Source organism: Schistocerca gregaria, chromosome 9 (genome assembly GCF_023897955.1).
Source record: "Schistocerca gregaria isolate iqSchGreg1 chromosome 9, iqSchGreg1.2, whole genome shotgun sequence".
In the NCBI taxonomy this organism is placed as follows: Eukaryota; Metazoa; Arthropoda; class Insecta; order Orthoptera; family Acrididae; genus Schistocerca; species Schistocerca gregaria.
This window is the reverse complement of record NC_064928.1, coordinates 171,598,011-171,622,202: the sequence shown is the minus strand read 5'-3', so window position 1 is coordinate 171,622,202 and position 24,192 is coordinate 171,598,011. Positions and strand designations below refer to the sequence as shown.

Below are 24,192 nucleotides of genomic sequence, written 5' to 3'. Positions count from 1 at the left end.
GCACCCATAAAAATAAAGTTGAGTTTGAGAAGAGCCTAAAGGATTTATTGGTGGCCAAATCTACTCCATTGATGAATTTCTTTTGACTCCAACCACTTTACGTATGTTGGCAGGGTGTTATAATGAATGACACCATAGTGGCTCTCATGACATTGAGTGCATGTTGTTCTAACTTGTTCAGTATGGAGAGATTCACAGTTGTGAGTATTGTAACTGTGGTAATCTGAGTTGGTTTGCTAGTCATGACATCTAGCTTTCATCATCAACACACATTTGTATATGTACAAGGAGGATACAGTGAGCAAATACAACTTTTTAAGTGGGGGCTTGCTGTTAGGCCCGACAGAGCTGTGTTAATGTACTGTAATGTAAATATTTCATTTGACTGACTATAAATTTTGCCCCAGAAATTTATTTCATAAGCTAAAAGTGACTGGAAGTAATCAAGATAAGCCATTTTAACATCATTTGAGGAGCAAATTCTCAAAACCATCAGAACTGAGTCTCTGGGAGAGTTTACTTATGAGAGCTTTCAGGTCAATAGAAGCATCTAATTCCACCCGTCTGCTTTGACCTGTGATGTAAGGGTGTTGTGGTGTGTGACACTGTTACGGCATGGTTTTCAGGAGTTGGTTGGGTTTATAGATGTCGTCTGGTTGTGTTTCATGATGCCCTCTGGTGGTGTGTTTGCATGTACTGAGCACAATGTGTTGTATTGGGTTCATTTGAGCCTTGGTGCTGGATTTGTGAAGTCTTTGACAGTGTTTGTAATTCCAAACAAAGGTTTGGAAGTTTTTTTCAATAAGTTATCTGTTGTTGTTTTTTCCCGCTGTGTTTGGCTTTTTTGTTAGGTGTTATTGGTTTGTAGTGTGGTAAGACATTTAATTTGTACGTGTGTGTGTGTGGGGGGGGGGGGGATAGCGCTGGCCGACCTAGTTGCAGTGCTGGTTATTGGTTAGTAGTAAGTAATTAATTTTTGTTTCCCCCCTCTAGTTGTGGTGTTTTGTGTATTTATGGTGTACTTGATGTCCTTTTATTTGTATAGGGATGCTTGATTTGTAGATTTTTTGTTTTAAAGCTGTGGTTTTCTTTTTCGTAGGTATTGGTGTTTTGGTATTAATAGTTGTGGCTGACCTATATAGGTCACTGGAAATGACAGATTCCCATTTTCATAGTTGTAGGTGTTGGTGTTTTGGTATCGCAATCTGTGGTTGACCTGAATAGGTCAAGGGAAATGTCCAATTCCAATTTTCGAATTTTTAGTTGTAGGTGTTGGTGCTTTGGTATCGTCACCTGTGGTTGACTGATATAGGTCAAGGGAAGTGTCAGATTCCTGCAGATTTTTGTTGGTGTTGTGGAATGTTGTTTTGGAATTGTGGTGTGTCCCCCCCCCCCCCCCCCCCCTATTACATTTAGCTTGTTCTCACCCTAAAACCCCCAATTTCCCATGGTTTAGTTTTTAATTGTATTTTTGGAGGAAGATGTTATTGTCTTACTTATATGAATTCTCGTGTTTGTTGCCGTGTGTGTGGGTGTAGCGACAGCATAGGCACCACATTGGAGACGCTTTGAATAGGCATTTCCACCCTATTGATGACTTCATGGGTCAACGCAGATGGGTGGAATCGGACACTTCTGTTATCTCGAGCTTTCCAGTGTAAATCTTTGTCAACATACATTCCGAAAAGTTTTGTGTATTGTATAATTTTTAACTCATTCCCGTTCAGTACCAGATGGAAATCTTGGTTTTCGTTAGTCTTTCCAAATTTTCTATCTTTCATTTTCTTCATGTTGAGGTCAGCTTGTTGGTAATGAGCCAGGAATGCAAGGCCTTGAGGACGAGCAGTTGTTGCAGTGGGCAGAGATTCTTTAACATCATTGTCCATTACAGTAGTGTTATGTACAAACAACATGATCTTGGCTGCAGTGTCTGAGGTGCATGTGTCATTGATATAAACAAGCAACAGGAGGCGGCCTATCATAGTACCCTGGGAAACACCTATTTAGACTTGCATTGGATATTAATCCAGTTTATGATTAGGATGAGCTGATGTGAGCTCCACAACCTGTGACCTGTTTTGCAAATATGATTGAACACACTTGTTTTCTATTACTTGTATTCCGATTGCTTCCAACTTATTTAAAATAATTTGATGATGAACTGTATCAAAAGTTTTAGAAATATCTAAATTAATTCCTATAACACTTTTGCTATCCAAATTTCAAACTATTTTGTTGGTGTAATCATTAATCGCTGTTTCTGTACTTCTCCCTTTCCTGAAGCCTTGCTGATGATTAACCATTAGGCTGTGGTCATGTAAGTACTTGGCAGGATGTTGCTTCCTTAATGTCTAAACTATTTTTGAGAATGCCGAGAAGAGTGAAATTGGTTGGTGATTATCAACTTTATGCCTATTCCCACTCATGAATAAAGCCATTACTTGTGATATCTTTAATCTTAAGGGGGGAGGGGGGTATGGACACTCCCCCAGGTTAATGACAAATTAACAGTGAGAGCTCAGGACTTTGTGATTTGAGAAGTGGTAGGCAACAATCACTGTGGGTGTAAGAACCACCTACTTATCGAAGGCATGGGGTGAGGCTGAAAAAGAAGGGTAGCCCGTGATGTGTGAATTCCCAGACTTTATTCACTCAGTATTTGAGAATGAGAGCACTTAGCAAATTGCGACAAACTTTACATGTAATTTCAAACCTTTCTGAAATTTTTTCTCACTGACAACTCCTACAAAATTATGAAAGGAAAAAAGCTTATTGCTTCCTACTTTTCTGTTGTTCGTGCAGTAAAAGCACTGCTTGAGGCATGACGTTGTAACTTATTACTTCTTCGCCTCTCGTTATAATTTACTTCTTCTTCTTCTCTTACCATAGTCATGACACATTCTGCAAACAGTACGCACATACTGCAGTGAATGTAACTGCAAAATGATACCACTGTGTGATGTGTAGTTCAGGAGATATATCATAAACGAGGTGTGTGAATAACTGTTGCATTGTGCATGAAGTTTAAATTTGTTACTTCTTTGCTACAAACTTTATTCCCAATAAATTTCACAGACAGTACCCACATTTCTCATGGAATGTACCTACATTATTAAGTCGTATGACATGCAGTTCAGGATATATGATGTCATAAACAGTGAAATGCTTCTAACTCCATATGCAACACATTTTGCAGACAGTATATGCATATGCCGCTGAATGTACTACAAAATTATGCCACTGAGCGACACACAGTTCAGGAGATACAATGTCATAAATATAAGGCACAAGGCCAGAAGCTGTGTGGTATGGGCAACTCTGGATTTATTTGCTAGTGCGCTATAAATAGGAACAGTTTTTACAAATGTAAAAAAAAAAAATTGTTTTATAAATCCCGGAGTAAGCAAACATTAAACGATTAATAGGAGACAAAACAGCAGCGGTGTAGTAAAACAGGGGAAGCAATAGTTTTTCTCAAAGTAGCAGCTTCCTTACTAAGTGTCTCATTTAAATTTCAACATTGTAAGCGCGAGTAGCATTAAAAAGTGTGATAGTTAATTGTTAATGCAGTTCTTCTGATTTCCCTGTTTTGTGGTATTGTGTACCTCGACTCATTCCTCATCCCTGGATGTTCTTCTTAATGGGATCAGTGGAACACAATCAATGAATCAACCACTCATGTCCTGTATGAAAACTATTTATGTTGAACATTTTGGCAACCCAGTGAAGTTCCTTGTACATAGCAGAAAGTCATTGTGATAAATCTGTGACTTTGAAATGTACATTGGCACAACAATAAAAAATGCTATAAAGCCTGTAGACAAAGTTTCTTAAATTTTCCTTTTATTTCACTATCTTTTTGCCAAGAATAGCAATTGTGGGTGCTGTAGAATGTGTAGGTCTCATCATCTAGTTCAGCAGTTGAATAGTGTCCAAACAAGGCAATTGATTAAACTTTTATCACCTTCCTCTTCTTCTTTTAATACACAAAGGGGCTACCCATGCTCCTATACATCTTCCTCTTCTCCTCCCAGAACCTCTTCATTCTTTGTCTTCTCCTCTCCCCCTCTTCTTTCAAGATCTTCAATAGTCTCATGTTGTGTCTCTGCCACTGGTGACTATCCTTTTCCTGTATATTTCTCTATTGTTGATCTGTGGCATTTTCTGGGATATGTACTTCATTCTCCAATTTTCATTTCCTTTCTCCTTGATCACTAGTTCTGCCCAATCCTTTGGGAGTTCAATAACCCACTTGGCTCCTGTCTTTCCTCTTGTGCTTCATATTGTTTTCCATACTCTTTTTGTCCTATTATCCATATTCGTCATGATTACATATCCAGCAAACTTTGGCCCGATCAGTCAGATTTCTTCTGATGTTGACCTTGTGCTCGAGTACAGTTTTTCCCAAGATCCTCACATCCACCTCTCATCATCCCCTTTAGGAGCCTAATATTTTCCTCAGTGTTGTTCGTTCTTCTTTCTCTAGTCCTGCATCATTTCGTCCCAGTGTTGTTATTTCATACACGTATAGTACAGACATGTGTATTCAACTACAGAGAGATGTAAGCAGAATATAGCAGGCTCTGAGGTCGTCAGTGCCTGTAGAAGACAACAAGTATCTGGCACAACTTTTAGATCAGTTACTACTGCTACAATGGCAGGTTATCAAAACCTGAGCGAGTTTGAATGTGGTGGTATAATTGGTGCACAAATGATGGGATACAGCATATCCGAAGTAGCGAGGAAGTGGGGATTTTCCCGTATGGCCATTTCATGAGTGTAGTGTGAATATTGGGAATCCGGTAAAACATCATATCTCGCATATCACTGCAGCTGGAAAAAGATTCTGCAAGAACAGGACCAATGATGACTGAAGAGAAATGTTCAAGATGATAGAAGTGCAACCTTTGTACAAATTTCTGCAGATTTCAGTGCTGGGCCTTCAACAAGTATCAATATGCGAATCGTTCAACAGAACATCATCAATATGGCTCTTTGGAGCTGAAGGCCCACTCAAGTACCTTTGATGACTGCATGACACGAAGCTTTACATCTCACCTGCGCCTGTTGTCAATACCAATGACTGAAAACATGTTGCCTGGTCGTTCGAGTCCCATTTCAAATTGTATTGAGCAGATGGTTGTACATGGGGTATGAAGACAACCTCATGAATCCATGCACCATGCATGTCAGCAGGGGACTGTTCAAGCTGGTGAAGGCTCTTTAATGGTGTGGGGCATGTGCAGTTGGAGTGATATGGGACCACTGACACATCTAGATATGACACTGACAGGGGACAAGTACATAAGCATCCTCTCTGATCACTGGCATCCATTGATGTCCATTGGCAATTCCAGCAGGGAAATCAGACAGCCCACACATCCAGAATTGCTACGAACTTGCTCAAGTAATGCTCTTCTCAGTTTAAACACTTCCACTTGCTACCAAACTTCCCAGACATGAACATCATTGACCATATGTGGGATGCCGTGCAACATTCTGTTTAGAAGAAATCTCCACCCTCTCATACTCTTATGGATTGATGGAAGCCCTGCAGGATTCATGCTGTCAATTCCCTCCAGCACTGTTTCAGTCCATGCCATGACATGTTGCGGCACTTCTACATGGTTGTGGGGGCCCTACACGATATTAAGCATGTGTATCAGTTTATTTGGCTGTTCAGTGTATATAGTCATTCAGAAGTTTGAGCTCATCTTCATTCACTCTGATTCCCCCACTGCTCCCATTTCTTTTTGTTGTATATCCTCCCAAGTATTTAAATGTGTCCACACTTTGCATGGTGCTTCGATGTTTTGCAGTCCCCAGTGGTGCTCAGTGCTTACGTTTTGTGGGGATCCTTCTAGCTATCTTGCTTAAGTTATCAATTTGTGTTTTTGTGTATCTTTCTGTCTTACTATCACTGTCATATGCAAAGGCTAGGCAATCCATTTGGGTCCTGTGTCTTTTTGGCCTCCCTGTGCATCTTTGGTATTCCCATTTCTTGTTTATTGTTGTCCACTTTTTGATCACTTTGTTCTGTGAAGAAAATTGGTGAAAATCCATATGCCCGTTTGATGCTGGCTTGATCTCAACTCTTCTGATAGTACTCTGCTGTATCTCATCACGACTCTTGCTTTTGTCTGTCAGAAATTCTGTTTTTAGTTCCCCTGTCTAGTCCTTTTTCTTCATGATTCTTTCAAGAATCTGCCAATGGAGTCATATGCCTTTTCGAAGGCCCCAGATATTTCCCCATCTTTTTGTTTTTTCAGGCTCTCTGCGCTGTTGGTTATTTTTGAGAGAAATAGGTGATGTGTGCATCTTCTTGCCTTTTTAAATCCAGCTTGATGGTCTCCAACCGTACTTTCTATTTTTTCAGCAGGGCGGGTTTCATTAGCACCATGTAGCTGACCTCTGGTAGCAGTATTCCTCTGCAGTTCTTTGCAACCCTCTTGTCCCCCTTCTTATGGGTTGGCACTGTGATCACATCCTTTTGGTAACCTCTAATACTCTAAATCTGTGAAATATGGTCACTATTTTATTTACTTAAATTTGGCATATTTCGTGACAGTACCTTTTCCGTAACATGTCTACAAGGCTATAATTGTCTTGGCTTCAGTTGTCTAGTGGAAGTATGATTCCACTATGCAGTTTTTTTGGCTGCAGAAATGTCCTGGTTCAATGCGTTTGCCTCAATTTTTGGTGCTTCAAATACCATTTCTTCAAAATGTGCTTTCTTCTTAAAGCTTATATAGAAAAAATAGTAACATAATTTTTTTTATTCACTTCCATATTATAAGACGGCGACCTGCACATTGTTCAACCGTCAACACACACCACGAGTTCACTGCCGACTGACTACAGTCAAAGACGTCTCCAGTGTCAAAGACATTTTACACAACACCCAAGCTTCCACTTGTAATCAGTCTCTTTGATATTCTTCGTCACATTTACTAATAGTAATCAATATGCTTTCACTCTCAGAAATATAAGTAAATTAACAAAAAATAAAGCAACTTACAATAAAAAATATTCTGACTAAAAATATAAGAAAACATTTACAATTTGGTATCGACAAATCCGGTAGAAAATAACACATCTCCCAGATCCACTACATCTGGCAGATAACCTTGGTTACCTTGTCTACCAACTTGTTGGGTCCACACTTTATCATTTCAGCTGCTGTCCCATCTTCTTCAGTTGCTTGTTGTTGTCTAGATCATTTCTATCCAGAACAAACTCATTCCTGGTTGGAAGGACTAACCCCCCCCCCCCTCTCTCTCTCTCTCTCTCTCTCTCTCTCTCTCTCTCTCTCTCTCTCTCTCTCTCTCTCTCTCTCTCTCCCCCCCCCTCTCTCCCCCTCTCTCCCTCTCTCCCTCTCCCCCTCCTTCCCTCCCCTCTCTCTTTCCCTCCCCTGCAGAAAAACTAGTCTCTCTCTAAATCAACCTAGATTACAGTCTGCAGCATTCATTGTGTTCACTGTCTCTTCTCATTGTATAGCATCAGCAAAATGAAATGTATTGTATGCAGCTTAAGACTTGCTAATAAAAACTATACACATGTTTGAAGTTTTTGGCACAGAACATTACTGTATGTGAAACATACATTAAAAAATACTTAATATTTACCCTAGTATGTCTCATCTTTGTAGATAGGTAAGCATGCTAGGAATGAAGTTTGCTTGTGCATGGCAGGAGAATGGGGTCAAAGACACCTTGCTTGTTGCTAAACATTGTTAAGGGTTGAAACTTCCTGGCAGATTAAAACTGTGTGCCGGACCGAGACTCGAACTCGGGACCTTTGCCTTTCGCGGGCAAGTGCTCTACCATCTGAGCTACCGAAGCACGACTCACGCCCGTTACTCACAGCTTTACTTCTGCCAGTACCTCGTCTCCTACCTTCCAATTATTGTTAAGGGTTGCTGTGGACAACAGTGAATAAAACTGCACCTACCCTACCATGATGTAGTCTGAAGGAAAGCATTAATCACCAGCTAGCACTATTCATGGGAAAGCATCCAGAGGAAGACTAAACCTCATTGGCTGCCAGATGTTACTTGAAATGGATTGTAGAATTGTTTGAAATTTGTCCACCTTCTGGTGTGTCTTGCACTGTGGTGAACCTAAAGATAAAACTTGACTTGGTTGTGTCTTACCACAAGTAATTTGAATGTTCTAGTGCTATTCAATAGCCTTTCCAACCAGGTTAGATGGCATAGTCTACTATCCATATGCCACAAGAAGTCATGTCAGCAGGTGCCACAGCCTGAACGGCCACTATTGCTAACAGTGAGATGACCAACGTTTGCCACTGTAACTTCACAAGTCATATTGCACATCCTTGCATGGTCTTTTCCTCATACTGTACCACTTGCCTCTCTAAATGCATACATTTTGTGACATGACCATATCATGCTCTTGGGGGAAAAGAAAAAGAGAAACATGATAAAGGAAATTTTAAAATGATGTAAATGGGTCAACAGTTGCATCATAATGATGGGAAAAAATTACTATCTCAGTTGGCTCAAAATAATATCCCACATTGCATTGTCAGCACCTTAAAATCAAGACATGGTAGTCTTATTTGAAGCCCGTTTTAATATCTTGTTAGCAGAGTAATTTACAGACAGTATTCAGTTGGAACACACACATTTATTGCACACAGATAACAAAATGGTCATAACACAACTTAATGTTAAAAGGGAGAACACAGGGAAAAACATACCAAATGTTTGTAGTTATGCCAAAGCAATACGAATGGCTTACTAGCAAAGTGCTATGGATTCTAAATTCCCACACTCCCACTAAAAAAATCTATGTTAACAGTGCAGAATCTTGTATGATGCTAATGGTGATGATGCTTTACTGTGTTACCAATGGCATCTCCATGGCTAAGGTCCATTCCGATGTTCTTTTACTGTGTCAGGTTGTAGCCAAATAGCCCGCAAGTGGGACTCGGCATTTCGGTTATTAGATGATGCATGTTCTGAGTGCATCAGCTGCTTTGCAAGTAAATTGTCGCTTTGTTTTGGCTCATTGTTACAATGTACATTTTCCACATGATATCACAATCTCTGATTGAAGGAACTGAGTTAAAAGTAGCCAGTGAGATATCAGCTATGGAGAAATTTTAGTCTGGCTGTAGTCAGACTTTGCCAAAATGAATTAATTTGTGACCTGTAACCTAAGGAAGCCACTGTTAAAGGGATGAAAAAGATGCGAGTCCAATAACACAAGCAGGACAGACAAGAAGTGGGAAAAAGAATAAAATCATTTCTCATGCTGCTGCTATTATTATTATTATTATTATTATTATTATTATTATTGGTAGAGGTTCCAAGGAAAGTAGTTGTGGAGGGTGGGTCGTGGAGGAGTTGGTTGAAATAAGCCAACACTGTGATGAAAGATTTCAGTTTCACATTACGCTTTACTGTGTACAATTTGCCAGGGTGTGTGCACACTTGTATAACAGTCTAGTGTTTCTGTTGGGAAGATATTCTTGTATAACTCTTAATACCATGTAGTTTGTTATATTTATGTGTAAAGCAACTGCACTTGTATAATATGTGTGTTATCATATACAGATAAGAATCTAAAACTGGACGATGAGCTGTTTGTCCAGGTGAAACCTGGCCTCTCGTCGTTTGCTGATAATCCTGTGAAGGTGAGTAATACATGATTCTGACATCATTCCAGTATCACCTCAAAGTATCTTATCTCTGACAGGTGCCTGATGTAGAGCAAATTCCCACAAGTTAATTTATGAGCTATCTTGGAAATATCTATAATATTTCCAAGGTGTGAACTCGTAGCAGAAATTAGATGTCATCCCATTTCCTTCTCACTGCTCATTAGGTGTTCAACAGGTACACAACAGGCAGGAAATAGAATGTGTGTTCAAACATACTATTTTCACACTATCCACTCAATTTAAACAGTTTTCTCCAGCCATTTGTTGTTGAAACACTTTCTAATGACAGACTCACAAATGTCGGTTCTGACCATTTAATTCTCTACCTGTCTCTTCACCACTTATCCTTTCCTTGTTTTACTTTTACCGTGTTGCAGTGATGTCAGCTCATAGACTTCCATGGTCATTTGGGTATAAGGCTATATCATTTACTAAAACAAAAAAAGAAGGAAAGAACCAATATTGTCATTTTGACTGTCTTTGCACCGGTCCTTGTCCTATCATTGCCTCAAGAGGGTTGTGGCAAAGGCAGTCAAAATGTTGCCTTTGTTTTACACTTGCTTTTAATGTTCTACAACAATGTGGTCAAACTCTAATATTCAAAGGCAAAGCAATGACTCATTTTCTGGCTCTCGTGGAGCAATCAGGACTGACCGATGGCCACGCCATCCTCTGCCAATGGCATCATCGAGTCCAGTAATGGAGGGATAGGGGATCAGCACACTGCTCTTCCGGCCATGTCGCCTTTTTTGGTGATGGAGTCACTGCTTCTGTTTTAAGGAGCACCTCAGTTGGCATCAAGAGGCTGAGTGCACCTTGTTACTGTACTAAAAACTCAGAAAAAATACGTGGCAGTGCTAGGAGTTGAACCCGATCCTCTACTGAGCTACGGAGGCACACTAATAAAGGGATATTATTAAAAATGTCTAGCCAGGCAACTGTAGTACACATGATTTTACTTCTTTGTAAGGCTATTCATAACCCCTCCTCCCCACCCCCCCCACCCCCCCTTCTTCCACCTGTTACCTCCTACCCCACCCCACCACACTCTTAGATGGGCCAACTAAGGACGACATGCCAATTTTAACTCCTTATTCATTGATGTCTTCTTTTCTTCCTGTACTCTTTCATCTGTTCACTATGTTTTTTCCTCTCTGTGTTCTGACTGCTTGACTGGGTTTGATTCCCAGCGGGGTCAGGGATTTTCACCTGCCTTGAGATGGCTGGGTGTTTGTGTTGTCCTCATCATTTCATCATTCATGAAAGTGACAAGATTGGACTGAGCAAAAGTTGGGAATTAGTACAGGTGCTGATACTTGCACAGTTGAATGCCCCACAAACCAATCATAATCATCTGACCCCTTGATACCTGGTTTTTCTTTCCCCCATTCTTCTACCTTGGAATCCTTCCATGTTCAACACCGCTAAACACATCCGTCAGTTGTTTCTTCAGCTTTTATAACATTTTTTTCTAAACCCTTTTTAATTTCATGGATCCAACTTCTTATTAACTTCTTATACAACAGATATTTGAAGATCTTTGTGAGCTTTCATGTGACATAAATGCCGAATAAATAAGTCCTCTTTTCCTCGGTATTCCTCATGTCTTCAATGTTTCAATAAATTTGATTACTACTAAATAATTTAAAACCTTGTGTAGATTTCATGGGCCTAATATTGTCATAATGATTCATTCTTCTAATATTTCTAATTTACCTAAATTATACAATGGAAACTCCAGGTTGTAGCATCAATATAAGGAAAAGATAGATTGCTACTCACTGTAATGGTGTCACTTTGAGTTGCAGACTGGCACAACAAACACACTTACAAATTAGCTTTCAGTCAAAGCCTTCTTCAGAAAAGGAAAAACACACACACACACACACACACACACACACACACACACACACACACACACACACACACACAAAAGCAAGCACATCTCATGCACACAAGATCGCCATCTCTGACAGCTCAGACTGAATTGCAACTGTCACATAGAATGGAATAAGCAGTCTGGAGGGGGCAGAGAAGGGGAAGAAGGCTACTGGTAGGGGAAGAGGAGAGTGCTGTTAGGTGGAGCGTGCAAGGACTAGACTGCCAATGGATGCAGCATCGGGAGGCTGTGGGACGTGGAGCTGAGGGCGGGCATGGCAAAAGTGGGAGGGGGAATCTGGAGCTAAAAAAGGAGAAGAGATAAAGGTTCCACCACTGTTGTTATGAACAGCAACTACAGATCTGAAGGCTCTGCAAATTATCTGACTCCTCCACCTATAAACTCGACCAAAGTGATCCTATCACGTAAGTCCAACATAAGTTCCAGTCCCTGCTGAAAGCCTTTTGCCTTTCCCAGAGCCCCTCCCCTGCATCCATTTTCCTCCTCACCTCTATGATATACTACACACCCACCTCAATCATGCTCCCCACAAAACTCAGCTCCATTGTAGCTGGTTATTGTGCCCTCACTGAAAGAATTTTGGCCCTCATTGACCAACACTTCCAACCAATTGCCCATAATCTAGCCTCCCGTGTCAAAGATACCAACCACTTCCTTCACCAATTCTCCACAATCCCCTCCCCTTTACTCTCTGGATCCCTACTTGTCACTGTTAACACCACTTCCCTCTACACCAACATCCCTCATGACCATAGTCTTACCCACTGTTGAACACTACCTTTCCCAATGTTCTTCAGACTCCAAACCCACTACCTCGTTTCTTGTACACTTACTAACTTATTCTAACTCTCAGCTACTCGCCTTTTAAGGGAAAGTACACAAACAAATCTGTGGCATAGCCATGGGCACCCACGTGGCAGTCAACTATGCCCGAGTGGAGATCTTCCTAGTCTTCCAATACACCAAACCCTTGTCTTGCTCAGGTTCATTGACGATATCTTCATGAGCTGGTCATGTGGCCAAGACACACTAACCTCATTTCTTCATACCACCACCTTCTCTCCCATCTGCTTCACTTAGTCCTCCTCAGCATATTGTGCCACCTTCCTGTATTTTGACCTCTCTGATGGTTCCATCCATACCTTTGTCCACATTAAACCCATCAACCACCATCAGTACCTGCGTTTTACAGCTGTGACCCTTTTTCGCACAAAAAAATCCCTTCCATAAAACTTGGCCATCTAGGGATAATGTACCTGTAGTGCCAATAACCCCCTTGCCCAGTACGCTGAGGGTTGGCTCGCACACTGGGAACAGGCGGCCACCAAGTGCTCAATTTCTCTGTCAATACTGGCCAGTACACATGTCTGCAAGCCAAGGTTTTGGTACGGGAAACACCCCAGTGCCCCTCATGTAATAACGTGAGGACTTCCCTTCACAAACTTGCAGGAACAACCACGCGAGTAGCTGTGTCATCGGTAGCCAGAAGGAGAACTCCTTCCAAGACTGAGAGGCAGTCTCGTAGAACAAAATAATCACGAAGAGGGTATGAGGCCCGGCTTGGATGTTGGGACGACCGCTCCTGCTGAACAAGGTGAACTACTTGCCGGGGAACCGGGTCAGCTTCTGTTTCCCTGGCGACTCTAGAACTAGTGATCGGGAAGCCATCAACCGCTTGGTGGGACACCACATCCAAATGTAAACACTAATCTCCTCCTGATCGAACTTAAGATCCGGGTCCACCGGAAGATGGGAAAGAGCCTCGGCGATGGCATGCTGTCTGGTTGGGCGAAAATGACTGTCATAATAGTACTTAGAGAGGAACAAGGTGCAGCACTGCATTCTGCAGGCCTGCTCTATCCGGAATCTGAGAGGCGGGGCCAAATAACGATATTAATGGCTTATGGTCAGTGATTAACTGAAACCTCATGCCATACAAGAAAGGGTTTAACATGGTAACAGCATAGACAATGGCCGAAGCCTCTTTTTTCACCTGGGAGTAATGGACCAGCGCAGGACTAAGAGTTTTAGGCGCAAATGCCAGTGGCTGCTCGGAGCCATCCGCTTTGCGATGGGCCAGGATCGCCCTCATTCATACTGCGAAGCATCTGTAGCCAGGACCAACAGCTTATTGGGGTTAAAAGTAGCCAAACAAGGCGCTGACGTGAGGAGGCCCTTCAACGGGGTGAACGCTCGCTCGCATGCAGGCGACCAATCAAAAGGAACACCCTTGCGCAGAATGCCGTACAGGGGGCGGGCTATGGTGGAAGCCCTGGGAATGAACCAGGGATAATAGGCAATCTTACCTAAAAAAGCTTGTAACTCCTTCAATGAAGCGGGACCCGGAAGGTTGATGATATCTTGAACCAAACTTCCTAGCGGCTGGACGCCGTGCCGAGAGATGGTGTAGCCCACATACTCAATGGACGGTTGGAAGAAGTTCGATTTACGCCGGTTGCAACACAGGCCCACGGACATGAATTTGGGAAAGAGGGTTCGAAGGTTGTGCAAGTGTTCCTTCATCCTGCGGCCTGTGACAATTATGTCATCCAGGTAATTAATACAATGAGGGATTGTCAATGTGTCATGCTCAAGATAACCCTGAAATATCGTCGGGGCACTGGATGTTCCGAAGGCCAATCACTGATATTGGTAAAGGCCAAATGGGGTGTTGACGACCGCCAGCCGTTTGGAGTCCTTATCAAGTGGTATCTGATGATAAGCCTCTGAAAGATCGATTTTAGAAAAATATTGGCCTCCCACCACGCCGGAGAACAATTCATCAGAACGAGGCAAGGGCCTATCCCTTGGGAATTAATGGTGGCCTTGAAATCGCCACAAAGACGTAATTTTCCTGAGGGTTTCCTGACAATAACGAATGGTGAAGCCCACTCACTAGAAGAAATGAGAAGATCGACTCCGAGGGCTGTCAGCCGGTCTTGCTTTGCTTTTACCTGAGGGCACAGAGCGAGCTGACGCCTTCAACATTAAGTCAGCTTCAAAGTCTGAAACATGCCCCAGGCTCTCCTGAAAGATATCTTTAAAGTAAGAGGTCAAAGATTCCAATGATTGATAGGTAATGTCTTCGGAGACCAACTGTATGGTGTATGCGATAGAAAAACGAAAGCTTGAAAGGCATCCAATCCAAAAAGGTTAGCGGAGCTCGCTTCACTGACAATAAAAGTAAGAGGACGAGTGACTGATTTGTAAGTAACGTTGGTAGTGAATTGACCCAGTAGGGAAATCAACTGTTTACCGTAACTGTAAACTGGCGCCAATTGGGGCGACCCAAGGTCGGAGTAAGTTTGTGCATTCAAGAAGGAAACTGCCACACCTGTATCTACTTGCAGTTGTAATCAGCGCGACTGAATCGACAGCTCAATAAAGAGTTTGTGTGCCGATGCGTCGGGAGCCTGGCTCGATGAAACTTCCTGAATGTCAATGGCCATGGCCTCTGTACCTGCTTCCTTAGATTCTTTTGAGGTTTAGCGGCAAACTTTAGCAATGTGTCCTTTTTTTATTACATTTGCGACAAATGGCCCAACGCTGGGGGCACTCGGACAGATCATGATGCATATAGCACGACGCACAGGATGGTAACAGGGGCTGGTGGTCGGAACTCTGTTTACGTGCCATGTGGGAGCGGCCGTAACGGCCGGATTGTACCGCTTGCAAGTCGTCCACCCCGGACGCAGTGGACGCGGCCGCGCCGCTCCGAACCACCGCGATGTCGCACCACGCTTCCAACTGTTGACCTGTGGTGTGAGAGACTTCATATGATTGAGCAATAGACAGGACTTCCTCAAGGAAAGGGTCTTCCAACTGCAGGGCCAGTTGCTGGACCTCCCTATCAGGGGCCGAACGAACAATGACGTCTCGCACCATAATGTAGGCATATGACTCTCGCAAATGTTCTGTGACAACATGACACTTGTGACTAAGACCGTGCATGGTAGCAGCCCATGCCCGGTAAGACTGGTGGGGCTGTTTCTTGCATTGGTAGAACTCGACCCTAGCTGCCACAACATGCGTGTGGCAGTGATAATAGGAAGACAGCAATGAACACAATGTGTCAAAAGACAAGGACGAGGGTTCCTGCAATGGCGCTAGCTGCCGCAAAACTCGATACACCGAGGGAGATATCCAAGACAAGAAAAGAGCACGACACCTCTGCATCGGTAACATGAAATGCCTGGAAATGCTGCCGAAGGCAATGTTCATATGCGTCCCAATCCTCCACCGTCTCATCATATGGGGGAAAGAGAGGAGGGAACGGTGCTGGGGCAGACTGTGTGGAGAGCAACGCCGGAAGCGCTTATTTCATGGTTGCCATGAGCTCCGTCTGCTGCTCAACCAAAAACCCGTACTAAATCCTCCGTGTATTAACACGGTTCACGTTGTCCGTCGCACTTCACATAGTGTAGACTGGGAACTGTCTGCTTTGTTGTTCCGCCGGCAGAGGGCGCGGCCGAATTCTCGCGTGCCCTCTGGTGGATGGGACTTTACTTGCGGCAACTACTGTCCATGACGCGCCATGCCTATGTGCGCCTCCCGCGATCTTTCTGGTGGCTACTGCAGTGGCCAAGAGCAAAGCAGACTACCCTGTGTCACAACATGCATCTTAACACAACTCACTTGATTTCACAATGACTACTTCACTACCTGAGCCATTGAGATCCCTCACTCCACCATCAACTTTTCTGAACTGCACGGATGGGAGTTCTCCTTACAACACATTCTCTGCCCTCAAATTCTCTCAGCCTCGACCTATGGTAACCTGCTGTCCTCGCACCCTCCAACCAGCAGTTTCCACCCTGTCTGTGCTATCGCCTCCTCCCTATTCTGATCATGTAACCCTCTGTGTGCCACCCTCTGCCAATGCATCTGTCCGTCTTTTCCTTTCACCACTTCTTTCCTTTTTTCACTCCCCATTCCCCTCTCTCCACCTCCCTGCTCTGCTGCCTCCAAACTCTGTGCATGTTGGCAGTCTAGTCCCTGCAAACTCCACCAGACAGCGCTCTTATCTAATCATTACTTGTACCGTGCTACTCCTTCCCTTTCCCCACCCCCTCCATATTGCTGCTTCCATTTGACATGAGAGTTCAAGTGCAGCCCAAGCTGCAGGAGATGGCAATTGTGTGTGTGTGTGTGTGTGTGTGTGTGTGTGTGTGTGTGTGTGTGTGTGTGTGTGTGTGAGAGAGAGAGAGAGAGAGAGAGAGAGAGAGAGAGAGAGAGAGATTCCTTTTCTTAAGAAGGCCTTGACCAAAGCCAACGTGTAAGTGTCTTTTCTTGAGCGCAGTGTGTCATCTTTATAGTGAGCAGAAATCTATCTTTTATCTTAAATTGTTGTTAACAAAATTATATTTTAACACTAGGCATTTGCTTGCATATACACATTCTGGCTTCACTGCTTTTTTTCTAATGCCTATTTTTTGCATTGCTAGAGGCATTTTGCCTTGTAAAAGTCTTTGGTTGTACCATAAGCCTTTGCCGTTCTGTGTATCCTTTCCTCAACAGCAGCTATTTTCCAAACCATCTTCTTGAGTTATTTTCCCAAGAAATTAAATTTTTTAACCTTTACAGTTTGGCCAATAATGTTTTCAGTAATTTGGGTGAATTTTTGATGAAAAAAATGTGGTTTTCCCTGCAGAAATGTTTAAGCTTGTTCTCCTGGCTGTTTCTTCTTAAAGACTAATTTGTGTTACAGCAAATGTCATATTTTCATAAAGTTTTATTTTCATAAGGTTTCAGTTGTTTTTATTTTCTGTAATATTTATATATAAATTTTCTGCATTTATAATATTGACGGAGTTGACCATTTCAAAATGTAAGTACTACTATATGCATTTAATAACTTTCAGGGTGCTGAAAGTCTGCAGGAACTTTTGGACCGTGCAAAAGCATTTGTTCCCCGTGAAGAATGGGGACACACACCACTCGCCATGAAGGCCACTGCAGGACTCCGCTTGCTGCCTGGGGACAAGGCGAATGCCTTGCTGGACGAGGTTTGTGCGGCATAGCATTATTTGTATGAGAAGAGTTAATTGTGGCTGTTGGTGAGGAGGATTTTTGTATTTACAGTTTTTTGTTAATTTAGTGAATTTTTCACTTATGGCAGTTTTATGGTAGGGCATTATGATGGTATGTTGTGTGTCGTATTCCAAGCTTGGGTTGTTCGAATAAGGTATGACAATGTACTGCAGTGACATGACAAGGAACAAATGTCTTATGAGGAATGTAATTAATTAATTAGAGAGAGAGAAAAAGAGAGAGAATATTTTACGACACTCATTACGATTTGAGTTCTTGCTGAAAACTGTATGTGAAGTGGAGATGGAAGGAAAATACAATCACAGGGACAAACCTAGATAGGAGTATATAAGACATATAGTTGGTGATGTAGGATGCAGTGGTTATGCTGAGGTGAAGTGAATGACTGGCAACTGAGAGGAATGTAGAACAGCAGCATATCAGGCACGCAGCTCAAGTGATAATTTTCTGTATCTTTCAGTCCATAGATGTTTCAAATGTCTTTGTAAGAGATTAACTTGTCACAGGATGCTACCGAGGTTCTTTTTCAGGAATTCCATAAATTTTTCTCCTAGAGTCACATCGAACCACTGAGGAGGTGCTTGCACTGGAATGAAACCTCCTGACCAGTTATGCTGTCCCACAGTGATACTTTGTTAGCTTGTCCATGGGTTTGAACTGCCGAGTAAAAGGCAGTGGTGCAACAACAGTGGTCTTGCATGCAGTTTTGTGCAATTGCGATGGTGGATGGTATTCATAAACAAAATGTAAATGACCAAAAAGCATTAGACATCTACAGGAGAAGGGAGCTAAGTACTAGAGAGCAAATTAAGATTGTGATTGTTTTGCAGGACTATTATTGGTTTGCATTTTCTCATTCGTTTGAAATGGATGTGTGAAACTGTCTCTGGTGTCTGTAATATATTTTGCTTAATGGGTCAATAATGATGGGAAGTGAGAAAGAAAACTGGCATGGTCAGAGATCTTCACACTGTAGCTTTTCATGTGCAGTAATATCTTCAGCTGTGTGTATTAGTTTTTATTTTTTGTGATCAATTTCACTGATACAATTCGCCATCGTCAGGCCCCTATGCTTGCTCATCGTGATCATGTTTTCCACTGGGAAACACCATAGTACTTCTAGAAATAGGCCCAGAATCAATTAAATCTGTGAAACTTTTCCCTGTGTTGTATGTTGTTGTTTGCCCCTAAGATGAAAGTTTTGTGAACCAATGATTTTGGACCTTTTAATAGATGTAGGATTGAGTTTTTTCCACTGAAAAATCGACACTTTGAGCTTGTAGAGGGGTCTGAAGATGGTGGATTGTATCACCAAAACTGGTCACAAATAGACACCAACTAAAACATACAACTGTAGGTATTATTGTTATTGCACATAAATATAGCCATCAGAAGATGGCTGTACAGAAACTACAGCTTTTCACTGATAAGGAACTTACTTTGTGCAGTATTGGAACAGAGGTATAAGGTATTTTAGAGTTTTCTTATAAATACAGTAAAGTGTGCCAATATTTCTTTCTTTTTACAGGTTCGTAAGCTCTTTGATGCCTCTCCATTCCTCACAAATGAAAATTCAGTGGCCATCATGGATGGGGTTGATGAGGGCCTCTTTTCCTGGTTCACTGTTAACTTCCTTATGGGTGAGTCACAATTTATTGACTTTAGTTTGTTAAAATTATGAGTAAAAGTATGTTCCAGAGATATTTCTTCACAGTGTTGTGGAATATACAACAAAATTACCATTTTTTTCATCTTCAACATATCTGCCAAGCACTTCAAAACATCAGTGTTCACTTCCTCAAGAAAAAGTGTATGTACAGACACCAAACAGTTTGTAAGAGTTTTTGTCAAGATGTTAAAAAAACAAATAATTTTTATTTTCATATAGTTGGTTTCTCTTGCAGGAGAAAGCTCATAGGAAGAATATCATATCCATGTGCAAGCTTCAAATTGTGCTGCAATAAAATAAAGATTAGCAAGATACAAAAATCCATTACTATAAGTACAGAGAATTGTTTATCGTATGACGTTAGCAAACGACACCACTGTCTCTCTTCAACTTCAGTTATCTCCCATTTCTGAACGTGCTCACTTCACAGCGAACACCGGATTTTAGATCACTACGTTAAGCAAAATCGGTTGTCTACCAACATCACCAACCCACTCGCAAGTTGTTTGTTGTCCGAATTACTCGCTAGGATGTGATGTGCACTTGTATAAAATAGGCTTTGCAAAGTGTGAGAACAGAAGAGAATCACTGATAAACTGGGAGAAAGCCATAAGAGCTTACACCATTGGCAGAATAGCACGTTAATTTGACAGATGGAAGGGTTAGAAGATTGGGATATGAAGAAATTAAAAGGGATGTATGCTTGATAAATTTGATAGGTAGCTGTTGTCACTCACTGCTGATGCCCGCGACTGTGAGAAATGGTTGTGTGTATCACTACCCCCTGATCGGCATTAACTGGCTGTTTGCAGCCTTGACTACAGACAAGCATTTCATTGAGACACAGCACCAGACAAACCAATGCCTCATAGCTTTGTGATATCCCAGATGCTTCGGTGAGACACCTGACGGGCAGCAAAGATTATGTGCTGCTAAGATGAGAGGAACTTCCACTTCCCACTAGGGCTGACACTTCACAGAGCTGCTTGATGAGTGTTTTTAATTTATTTTTGGAACAACTCCTATTTGCCATTGACTACATATATTTATTGTAAATCCCACATTTGCAGTTTCAGCTTTGAGCTATTAGCAAGTGTTCAGCTGCATCCGATTGTAAATATTAAAGTTAGGCACCCACAGGAAACAGAACCTATCACACAGTCAGTACATGAAGTGATCACAGCTGATAAATGATGGAAACTACTCAAATGCTGGAATACAGCAACTGTTAACACAGCAGAAATAAGCTGGGGTCTTGTCGTTGTTTTTTCCTATTATATATGTTTGGAATTTATTAACAGAATGGCATCCCAAAGCCCTAACGGAATAATTAGCCAGGTGAATGTGAGGTGTATCGTGTAGTTTAATTTCTTTGTTTCACAAAGCCTCTTCATTCAGTAAAAGTCTCTTTTAGTGGTATCAACAGTCCTGCTGTATTTTAGAAATTTAAACTTTCCCCACGTTGGGTGTTATTAATAGTATTTATTCATGCTCTGGATTTTGGACGTGCGTTTCTCAGATGACAGTTCACTATGAGGTGTCAATGTGTGTTCGTTTGAGGACTTTGTATTCATGTGAATAATGCAGGATTGTTTGTCATCTATGTAAAATGATGTGGCTCATCATGTAATTATTCCAACGAATTTGTGTCACATGTAGCACATCACATAATGATTCCATAGAATTCATGTCGTACTGCTCTCAAAAGTTTTCACTGTGTGTGCACTGATGTATTTACTCTGAAACTGGAAAGAGAGCTGAAGCTTGAAAGCAATTGCGGCTATCATAGTTTAAAGTGTGATAGGAGTGCGGGTAATGTACTACGAACAGCATAGTGAACGCATTGTTACAACTAAGATACACAGGAAACCCACACCTACCACGGTAGTACAAGTTTGTATGCCAACTAGCTCCGCAGGTGACGAATAGATTTATGAAATGAAATGTATGACGAGATAAAAGAAATTATTCAGATAGTGAAGGGAGATGAAATTTTAATAGTCATGGAAGAGAAGGAAAAGTAGTAGGTAAATATGGAATGCGGGTAAGGAATGAAAGAGGAAGCCACCTGGTACAATTTTGCACAGAGCACATGGAAGAGGCTGGAGACACTGGAAGATTTCAGATAGATTCTATAATGGCAAGACAGAAATTTAGGAACCAGGTTTTAAAGTATAACTCATTTTCAGTGGCAGATGTAGACTCTGATCACAATCTATTGATTATGGGCTGTAGATTAAAACTGAAGAAAGTGCAAAAAGGTGGGAATTGAGGAGATGGAACATGGATAAACTGAAAGAACCAGAGGTTGTAGAGTGTTTCAGGGAGAGCATTAGGGAACAATTGACAAGAACTGGGGAACGAAATACAGTAGAAGAAGAATGGGTAGCTTTGAGAGATGAAATAGTGAAAGCAGCAGAGGATCAAGTAAGTAAAAAGATGAGGGATAGTAGAAATCCTTGGGAACAAAAGAAATATTGAATTTAATTGATGAAAGGAGAAAATATAAAAATGTAGTAAATGAAGAATGCAAAAAGGAGTACAAACGTCTCAAAAATGAGATCGACAGGAAGTGCAAAATGGCTAAGCAAGGAGGGCTAGAGGACAAATGTAAGGATGTAGAGGCATATATCACTGGGGGCAAGATAGATACTGCCTACAGGAAAATTAGAGACCTTTGGAGAAAAGAGAACCACTTGTGTGAATATCAAGAGCTCAGATGGAAAACCGGTACTAAACAAAGAAGGGAAAGCAGAAAGGTGGAAGGAGTATATAGAGGGTCTATACAAGGGCAATATACTTGAGGGCAATATTATGGAAATGGAAGAGGACATAGGTGAAGATGAAATGGAGATAAGATACTGCGTGAAGGATTTGACAGAGCACTGAAAGACCTAAGTCGAAAAAAGGCCCCAGGGGTAGACAACATTCCGTTGAAACTACTGGTAGCCTTGGAAGATCCAGCCCTGATAAAACTCTACCATTTGGTGAGTTTAATAAGTCATGGCTGCAAAATACTAACATGAATTCTTTACAGACAAATGGAAAAACTGTTAGAAGCAAATCTCTGGTTAGATCAGTTTGGATTCTGTAGAAATGATTGAACACGTGAGACAATACTGACCCTATGACATATATTAGAAGACAGATTAAGGAAAGGCAAACCTATGTTTCTAGCATTTATAGACTTACAGAAAGCTTTTGACAATGTTGACTGAAATACTCTTTTAAATTCTGAAGGTGGCAGGGGTCAGATACAGGGAGCGAAAGGCTATTTACAGTTTGTACATAAATCAGATGTAAGTTATAAGAGTGGAGGTGCATGAAAGAGAAGCAGGTGTTGGGAAGGGAATGAGACAAGTTTGTAGCCTATCCCCAATGTTATTCAATGTGTATATTAAACAAGCAGCAAACGAAATAAAGAAAAGTTCTGAGTAGGAATTAAAATCCGTGGAGGAGAAATAAAAACTTTGAGATTTGCCGATGACATTGTAATTTTGTCAGAGACAGCAAAGGACCTGAAAGAGCAGTTGAACAGAATGGACAGTATCTTGAAAGAGGTTATTAGATATACATAAACAATAGCAAAATGAGGCTAATGGTATGTAGTCGAACTAAATTAGGTGATACTGAGGGAATTAGATTAGGAAATGAGACACTTAAATAAAGTAGTAGATGAGTTTTGCTATTTGGGAAGCAAAATAACTTATGGTCGCAGTAGAGAGTTTAGACAAAAAGAGAATAGAAGCTTTTGAAAGGTGGTGCTACAGAAGAATGCTGAAGATTAGATAGGTAGATCACATAACTAATGATGAAGTATTGAATAGAATTGGAGAGAAGAGAAGTTTTGGGCACAACTTGACTAGAAAAGGGATCAGATGGTAGGACATTTTCTGAGACATCAAGGCATGACCAATTTAGTGCTGGAGGGCAGCATGGAAGGTAAAAATTGTAGAGGGAGACAGAGAGATGAATACACTAAGCAGATTCTGAAGGAAGTAGGTTGCAGTAGGTATTGGGAGACGAAGCAGCTTGCACAGGATAGAGTAGTATGGAGAGCTGCATCAAACCAGTCTCTGGACTGAAGGCGGCGGCAGCAGCAGCAGCAACAACAACAACAACAACAACAACAACAACATTGTGGGAAAACAATTTTTGACATCTTATAGTTTGACATCACAGCTTGATAGTGAATTGTCTTTATTTTTTGCTATTGCCCATGATACTTCACAAACAACTGCGCAGTCTGTCATCTGAAGACCATCACAACACTCAGTGTCCTGAGACTTAGCTGTCATCATTTTGCACTTACACCAAATCTCTGGCCATTAACTATGTTGTTCCTAATTTCGTTACAGACCGGCTGGGTGGAAGTGGGGGTGATGGTACTGTGGCAGCACTGGACCTTGGTGGAGGCTCGACACAGATCACATTTGCCCCCACAGACCACACAACACTGAAGGAGGCAAGGTCAGAGCTGCTTCACAAAGTCTCCGCTTTCAGGCAAAGTCTGTCTGTATATACTAACAGGTAAGACATTTATCCTGGGCCTATTTTTTGATCAAATATTTCAACAGAGAGAAATGAGACCAGTATTAAACTGACAAACATGAGATCTAGTTTTGGAGAAACAAATTTAATTGCTAGGAAGTAATCAGCATAACTAAGGAAAATAGTGATCTGAGGAAAAATTGCAGCATTTCACAAGCAGCTGCTGCCAGCTATGTAAATGAAGTATCAAAAAGGTTCTCTCTTCAAGGCCTAGCTGTTTTACTCACAAAAAAATCACTTTGGTGTGAGGATTAAATGTCAAAATGATTTCCTTTAAATTGAATACTAAATTCATGACATTTCATAAACAAAAGTTTATAGTAAAGCTAATGAG

At 41.5% G+C, this 24,192-nt stretch overlaps 1 protein-coding gene across 3 annotated transcripts in view; it reads left to right on the top strand.

Moving 5' to 3' along the window:
- Window positions 1-24,192, top strand: part of LOC126291698 (ectonucleoside triphosphate diphosphohydrolase 5) — a 53,137-nt gene that overhangs the window by 2,285 nt on the left and 26,660 nt on the right. For all 3 annotated transcript variants that reach the window (XM_049985328.1, XM_049985327.1, XM_049985329.1), the window contains exons 4-7: window positions 9,581-9,660; window positions 17,449-17,592; window positions 19,167-19,278; window positions 23,666-23,837. In XM_049985328.1, coding sequence (XP_049841285.1) covers window positions 9,581-9,660; window positions 17,449-17,592; window positions 19,167-19,278; window positions 23,666-23,837 — 508 coding nt within the window. The remainder of the gene's footprint in view (window positions 1-9,580; window positions 9,661-17,448; window positions 17,593-19,166; window positions 19,279-23,665; window positions 23,838-24,192) is intronic.